Source organism: Candoia aspera, chromosome 4 (assembly GCF_035149785.1).
Source record: "Candoia aspera isolate rCanAsp1 chromosome 4, rCanAsp1.hap2, whole genome shotgun sequence".
Taxonomy (NCBI): Eukaryota; Metazoa; Chordata; class Lepidosauria; order Squamata; family Boidae; genus Candoia; species Candoia aspera.
The window spans coordinates 1,808,106-1,816,405 of record NC_086156.1 but is presented as its reverse complement, the minus strand read 5'-3'; the positions used below and the strand labels follow the sequence as shown (position 1 = coordinate 1,816,405).

Here is an 8,300-nt window from a genome sequence, read left to right as displayed (position 1 = left end):
CAGGCTATTTATCTGTTTTCTTGGGGATGGAATGTGTTTGGGTTATCGTGGGTGTTCAAGGTCTTTTTACCCGTTGATTAGCTGAATTCGTTAGGGGCACCTGGGATGTGGAACTTGAAAGGGTTGTACGGGGGGAGGGCTTACATTCGCACCGAGGGTTTTTAGTTTGTATTTGGCACGCTTTTGCTCATTCTCAGCTTTCTTTGTACCTGCACACTATTCTTAAATAAACCAGATTTGATTCAAGCTCTTGCTTGTGAGTCTGAGTGTGTTTTAGGATAGGCAATCATTACATAAAGCTGGTGGTAAGCGTGGCAAAATGTAATTATTTTTCTGCTCTTATTGCATCTGCAATAAGACACGGTGGCGCTGCGGGTTAAACCGCTGAGCTGCCGAGCTTGCCAATTGGAAGGTCGGTGGTTTGAATCCGCGTGACGGGGTGAGCTCCCGTTGCCAGTCCCAGCTCCTGCCAACCTAGCAGTTCGAAAACATGCACATGTGAGTAGTTAATAGGCACCGCTTCAGCAGGCAGGTAACGGCGTTCCGTTCAGTCATGCCGGCCACATGACCACAGAGGAAGTGTCTGCGGACAAATGCCGGCTCTTCGGCTTTGAAATGGAGATGAGCACCGCCCCCTAGAGTCGGACACAACTGGACTTAATGTCAAGGGAAACTTTTACCTTTACTATTGCGTCTGCAGATGGCCAGCTGGCGGCCCCGTTCAAGGTGACCCAACCCCTCCTGAGTAGGGAAGGGATGGAAGAACATCTGCAAGGCTACTGTGAAGGTGATTCAAGTAACTCAGATCCACTCAGGTTCTGCAGGTCCCATGGAACTGATTGAGGCATTAAGATCTTCTCGCATGGTTTTCCCAGAGTTCTAAGCTGTTGGTGGAGAGGGACCTTGGGGCTGTAAATGCAGCCACCGAGGTGTTAGATCCATGCCTCTCCTGGTTGAAGGCCTCCCAGGAAATGACGTGTGATTGAATCCAAGTATTACTGAATGCATCCATGAGGGAGGGGTGGTGCCACTGGCTTCTAAAGAAGCCGTGATCTGTCTCCTCAAGAAACTGTTGCTGGACCCAAGGTTGTTGAGAAGGTGCTTGGTTTGCAGCTTCTGAGGGCCTAGAAGCCAGGTATCTGGGCCCTGTTCTGTTGGGTTTCAGACTGGGATATGGTGCCGAGACAGCATTGATCACACCTGATGATCGATGTCAGGACCAAGATGGGCTGGTATATCCATTTTGACCCGCTTTGATCTCTCCGTATCAATGATTATGGTATCCTTCTGGACCCGCTTCAGAGGTTTAAGAGTGGAGGGGCAGAGTGCTGCAGTGGTTTTCCTCCTTCCTCCAGGGTTCCAATAGATGTTGGGGAGGGGGTAGAGATCTAACCCTAGGCCCTTGCTTTGCAGGGATCTTCAGGGCTCTACACTCTCTGCTCCTGTGTAATGTCTACATGAAGCCACTGGGTGAGTTCATCTGTCAGCTTGGGGTTAAGTATCATCAATGTGCTAGTGATACCCAGTTATACATCTCGACCCTTGGCCAACCCAGGAATGCTATCAAGGTTCTTTCCTGGCAATTTCATCCCGTGAAGGTCTGGATAGGGAAGAACAGGCTTCAGCTCAGCCCTAGCAAGACTGAGTGTCTGTGGTTTTAGGGCTCCTTGGATCTGGGGACCTTCCATCTTTAGTCCTGGATAGGGTAGCATTCCCCTGGACAGAACAGCCGTGCAATTTAGGGGTCCTCTTGAACTCTCAGCTCATATCTGGAGCAGGTGGCAGCCATGGCCAGGAGAGCTTTTGCACAAATTCATTCCTATGTGCCAATTGTGCCCATTCCTAGATCAGGAGATTCTGTGCATGGTCACTCATGCCTTGGTCACCTCTGGTTTAGACTACTGCAATGCAGTCTACATGGGGCTGCCCTCAAAGACCATCCAGAAGCTACTAGTCCAGAACGCAGTGGCGTGGGCAGTCATGGGTACACACTACACTTATGCAACACCACTACTTTACAAGCTGCACAGACAACCATGATATCTCATGATATCATGAGTTAACCATGACAGAGAGTTAAATCAGACAATCGCAAAATATTTCTATTTTCAATAACAATAGTCTTGCCTGCATGGCATTAATGGAACAGAGATGTAGCACCAGAAATATACGTGAAGACCACCAGAACAGCCAAAAAGTCAGCTTACAATCAAAGATTTAACTGGAAAAAAATTTATTTCTGCCATTTCAAACCATTTAACACGAACGTGTATTTGTCAAATTATTCATGTTCCTAAAGACAGATCTGAAAAATCAGTAGTTTAAGTGCCTCACAGTAAAATATTCCCCAATTAATTTTACCATTGTTAAAAGAATCGAAGTACACCTACCTTCATTTTTCAAGATATCAAATGTTTTAGAAACTGGTAAACAGTTATTGCTTTCTGAACTTTACTTAAGAGCAACAATAGAGCTAAAAAGATTGCCAGTGCAAATTCTTAGCATAAAAAATATTTACAAATTTTAACTGATGCGCAGAATTAACTATTCAGAACAATTATTATGCTGGGAACTGTGCTTCAATTTATGCAGTGCAGCAATTTATGAACAATAACAACACAATGTTATACATACTTCCCTTGCAAGAAGTCTTATAAAGCTGGGACATCTATACTAAATGGATTTAGAAATATGTACTGTATAGTAAAAAAATATTATAGATTGGCCCTCTTGGTTTTCTGCTCAGGTTGCAGAATTTTTTAAACACGTTTTGAACTAGGCAAATAAACCATCTTTCTCAAGAATGTTGATTTCTTAAAACATGGAATAAGGCAAATGGGTGAAAAAAATAATTGCATAGCTAATCCAGGTTCAGAGTGGATGGTGTACGGGTAATTCAGCCACGATACACATTCTGAACAAAAATTAAAGGTCACTTGTGGGTTTTCAAGAGACAGTACTGTATGCCTTAGCTCCCATCTCCGTGCTAAAGTGTCCAAGAATTGTCCTGGCGTATCATACCCGACAGGAGTGCATGGAGAAATCTCTCAGAATAAAGGTATGTTCTTCTGTGACAAATAGAGGTCTTTGACTGTAACTGTCTTGTGCAGTCAAATCCCAAAACAGTAAGAGGAACTCCTATGAAGTAGATTCAGAGAATGGCATGTTTTGCCACACCACAAAGTTCTCCTGAATGAAGCTGATAAAATTCAACCCTCTTAGGGGAACTCCAGGCGACTTCCTTCCACTGCTTAGCAACTGCAGAATTCATGACTGTTCTCCCTACCACGCAACGAGTGCAGATGGGCTAAGACATCCTTTCCATAGGGTGGGCCCCTCTGAGACAGGCACCTTCTCATTGAAGGATAGTCTGAAAATATGACTGTGTTTAATGGGCAACAGACTGGTGTAGGTTAACATACAGTTTTGCCCTGTGCCTGCCGTTCAGACTTGAAAACTGGCAGAAAAGAATGTGTGCTACATTCTACTTTCCCTTCCTTGCAGGTTTCCCACAGTTCTCCTTTCCTGTTAGGTGCAAAGAACGTGGATTTCTAAAGGGCAAAACAGAAAGGTTTAGGGTTAACAACAAGTAAAATCAATTCTGCACCTGGGAAATCTACATTCTTTGCACATGCATAATTTTTTGATAAGGCTGAAGCGCCCAGAATAACCTGTTTGGCTGGGAAGATCCATGCCATGGGATACGAATAGGAACAGAAACGGATAATGGATAGTCATCACGGGAGAGCAGCAGGGGGCTGTTGAAGACATGGCGCCCCTCCCTTTGAAATCCCAGAATTGCTCACCAGCTTTGACTTCTAAGGACGAATCATGGGAGGTGATGCAGGACGCTCCCTGGAAGAATCAGTGTTCTGTTGTGCTACTTTCATCCCTGGGGAAAAATGTCTTCAGTCCACTTAGCCTTCAACTCCAAGTTGCAGCACTGAAGTTGCAGCACCAAACCCAGAACAGAGAACTCAGTGTGGGCACTTAACACTTAAACCTGGCATAGCTGAAATGCTATTTTGAGCTTCTAAGGGCAAGAAGACACCCTTCTCTGGGAGTGGAGTGTCAGGATGGTGTTTGGAAAATAACATTACTATGGTTCACTAGTGATCTTCTCATTCGGGTTGTGCCCAATAAATAAATACAGCTTAGTTAAAACATAGACAGACATCTGGAAAGCTAGTTTGTTTCACTCTTCTTGCCGTTAGACAAGTTTTAAGCTCCCAAACCATCAGCACCAACAGAAGTTGGTCTATGAAATGACTCCTCTTTCAGAACTTTGCTGAAGGGGGGGCTCTGAAGTTGGATACGACCCGCCAACGCTTCCCAGTTGTTTTTCTCCATAACCTCTTTTAGCAACCACACTATCGAGCTGTCAGTTTAACTTTGGGTATTTTATAAAACTCTGACCAAAAGACTTGGGTGTCGCCTATATTGGCTAGAATGGCTTTTACACTTTGCACCTTTGATTGGCAGCCTATTTTGCACAGGCCCGGATATTCCTTTCAGGTTGCTGACACAGATTAGGACAGCAAACAAGACATCACCCGTTTCTGCCACCACTTATACACGGATATGCCACGTGGCTCATGAGGATATAGGCCGCCGCCTTAAAGACTGAGCTAAAGGTATGCAACCTTTTTCAAAGAAAAGTAATGTTTTCAGCCCTCAAGAAAAGCTAAATGCTTATCCTAATATATACTTTATACGATGCATAAAGAACCAGCCACAGAAACATTTTTCTCTGCCTCCCTGATATATTCCTTGGGTGCTACTTAACCCTTTTAACCTCAGTCACAATCTATTTCTGTCCACGTTCCCGATTCAAATTCAGATTGATTAAAAATATTAAATCAATCAATATTTTATTGCTTTGTCCCCTTCCTCCCACATAGTGTTCTTCCTAGCTCTGCTCTCATTAAAGCGGTGTTTCTCAATCTCAGCAACTTTAAGACCTGTGGACTTCAACTCCCAGAATTCCTCAGCCAGCATGGCTGGCTGGGGAATTCTGGGAGTTGAAGTCCACAGGTCTTAAAGTTGCCAAGATTGAGACTGCATTAAAGACAAATGAACTGAGGTGCATCAACAGGAACTAATCTTGTTCCCAAAGCAAGGAATCAATAATTCCATCGACTGAGCCCCAAAATTCAGTTCTGCACCTTTCTCTAGCATCATTCCTACAGCAAAGTTTCTCCTACGCCAACCTAACCTTCACAAAATGCGCATCGTTTAGCAAATGTACTTCGTTCGCTTGAATTTAGCTCTTCCCCGGGATGTTCCTGTTTGCTGTAATCTGTGCAGCGCACACACACTCTTAAACTTGTGTGCGAAGTTTCATTTTGTATTGTTAATACCTCCGTTCAGAAGAAAAGGCACTTTTTGACTGGCAAGTCTGTTTTTTTCGTTTTCATTCATTCGCAGTTCTTACTAGAAATCATTTAGAAAAGTTATCTGATGTGGCCCAAATGTGACGTCCCTGGGAATGTATTTTGGGTGGCTGTTCAGCTCTATTTCTCAAACCTCCACAGCTGGTTTCTATCCGAAGCATTACATGTTGTCATCTTTACGTCAGCTCGACCCTCGGGAGTACGATAGGCACTGAGGCATTTGGCTGAGTGAGGGTGGTAGATGGTGCCATCTTCTTTAAAATGCCATAGAATGTTTTCTGGGATGGCAGAACCATCTTTGGGGCAATTTCTCATGCCTACAAAATCCTTCTGTTCGGGCACTTCGGCGCAGAGCTCCGTTACGGAGTTAAACCTGATTTCGAGATCGGACGTGTATTCGAAGAACTGATTGCCTCCCTGCCCGTGGCACCCGAAGAGGTTCACGTGGGCGCCAGTCGGGTTGTGCTCCGGCGAATTGTAATCTAGGCATTCTGAAGAGATCCCCAGGCTGCGAATGGCCCCGTGCCAGCCGGGCCGATCCTCAGGGATGTGAAGGTTGGGAAACACGTTCTTCAAATACCAGTCAAAGCTCTGGCACCGCAGGCGCTCCCTCAGCAGCTTCCTTTCAGAGATGTCGCCATAGTCTTCCTTCCGCGCTGGAGGATTCCTGTTGTAGAAGTGCTCTTTGTATTCGTCCATCCAGACCTCGGCGGCCCGCGCGGTGTTCTGCAGGAAGTTGGGCCTGGCGTAGGGGGCCCGCTTCGGGAAGACGTGCCCCACGTGGGAGCAGGGGTGGATTTCCAAGAGGCCCCCGCACTGCCACACCCGGAAGGAAAGCTCCAGGTTCTCCCCGCCCCAGACGTCCATGCCCGTGTCGTAGGTGCCCAGGTACTCAAAGTACTTCTTGCTCACGGCGAAGAGGCCCCCGGCCATGGTTGGGGACCGGATGGGGTCCACCCTCGACTTGCGCCGGTGGCGCTCGTAGTCAGGCACTGAGTGCCACTGGAAGGTGAGGCGCCAGTCGAAGCCGCCGATCATGGGCTCCCCCGACTGCATGTAGAACTCGAAGGTGTTCCAGTCGATGGTGTCAATGACGGGGCAGACGACCACGCTCTCGTTCTGGGCGATGCGCTCCAGCAGGGGCTCGAGCCAGCCGGGCACGCACTCGCAGTGGCAGTCCAGGAAGGTCAGGACCTCGCCGGTGGCGAAGGTGGCCCCGATCAGGCGGGCCCGCACCAGGCCCTCGCGCCGCTGGGTGCGGATGAGGCGCACGCGGGGCAGGCGGCTGACGTAGCGCTCCAGCTCGGCCTTCAGGTAGGGCCGGTCGCTGAGGTCGTCCACCAGCAGCAGCTCCTTGAGCAGCACGGCCGGGCTGGTCTCCAGCACGCTGTGGATGGTGCGCAGCAGCGTGGACCAGGCCTCGTTGTAGAAGGCGATGACCACCGAGGTGGTGGGCAGCCGGCGGTGGTCGTAGTGGCGGGCCCGGCACTCCGGCAGCCGCCCGTCCTGGATGTGGCGGTGCAGCGAGATGCGGTCGCTGACCAGGACGTTGACGGCGTAGCGCTCCACCAGCTCGGCCTCCAGCTGCTGCTGCTCGGCGCTCAGCGCCAGGTGGGCCGCGCGGCCCCACTCCCCGGGCGCCGCGGGCTCCGGCGGGCCCTTGGGCTGCACCGGCCGCGCCAGCGCCTCCGCCCGCTCCGCCGGGACGCGCCGCTCCCCGCGCCCGCCGCCGCCGCCCGCCGCCGGGGTCGCGCCGGGCGCCTGGAAGAGCGAGCGCGGCAGCCGCACGGCCAGCAGCGCGGCCGCGCTCAGCAGCCCCAGCAGCGCGCAGCCCCGCCGGGCCAGCCGCACCCGCATGGCGGCGCCGGACGGACGGACGGGCGGGCCGACAGGCAGAAAGGCAGAAAGGCCGGGCTCGGCTCGGCGGGCGCTTCGACGCACGGCGGCCCCGGCCCGGCCGCGACCTGCGGAGGAGGCGCAGGAGGAGGACGCCCCGCGGCCCGGCCGGCCCGCCCCTCCGCCCGCCCCGCGCGGGGCCGCTCCCCGAGGCGCTGCCAGCAAGGCGCCGGGGCGGCCGGGCGGCGCTCCGCCCTCCCGCCACCGGGGCCGGGCGGGGGGCCCGGGAGCCCCCGCCGCTTCCCCCAGGCGCGGGGCGGCGGAGCCGGGCGGAGCCACCCGCCAGTCCCCCGGCCCGGGGCGCCACCCCGCGGACGGCGCGGGGCGGGGGGAGGCGGGGTCGCGGGGCCTGGCGGCGGAGCGGGGGGGGCCTCGAGGGCCCCGGTCCCGGGGAGGGAGGAGCGCCTCGCCGGCGCTTACTCAGATTCACGTTCATGCCCGGGTGGTGCTGCCTGACCGTCTCTTCTGGGTTAAATTGGGTTTAGCTGCCTGCCTGCCTGCCTGCAGTATCCCCCAAGCACTGCCTCCTCGAAGTTTTCAGGGGCATACAGAACTCTGTTCAGTTAGAAAACCAACCAACCCTGGCAAGATGCAAAGGGGCAGTAAAATCCAAACTGGCGTACAGGTAGTCCTTGGTTAACGACCACAATTGGGACTGGAATCTTGGGCATTGAGTGAACTTGTCGTTAAATCAGACACCCACGTGACTGCTTCACTCAACGACTGCAATCCCAGCTCTCCCGGTTGCAGTCGTTAAGCAACCTCCCGGGTTGGGTCATTGGGAGCAAAAGAGCTGCCTGCTGAAGGGTGTGCACAGAGGGGAGATCCTTGGTGGGGTGGAGGAAGGAAGCTCAGGTCTTCCGGATCTGAGCATCATTCCTCTGGCCTGCCAAAGGGTTCCCCTTCCCCTCTGCCCCCCCCCCCCCGTCACACTATCGCAACTGGTTGTAAATGCAAGTCGGTTGCTGAGCACCTGAAATGTGATTGCGAGGGGGGTGGCTCAACCTTTCA

The 8,300-nt window shown here is 51.7% G+C and overlaps 1 protein-coding gene across 1 annotated transcript; it reads right to left on the bottom strand.

Annotated features, from left to right (window-relative positions):
* Positions 1–2,216: 2,216 nt before the first annotated feature.
* Positions 2,217–7,259, bottom strand: GALNT4 (polypeptide N-acetylgalactosaminyltransferase 4). Its single transcript, XM_063303273.1, has one exon. It carries the CDS (start codon positions 7,248–7,250, stop codon positions 5,514–5,516), a length of 1,737 nt encoding a protein of 578 aa, XP_063159343.1. The 5' UTR covers positions 7,251–7,259; the 3' UTR covers positions 2,217–5,513.
* Between the last annotated feature and the right edge of the window lie 1,041 nt (positions 7,260–8,300).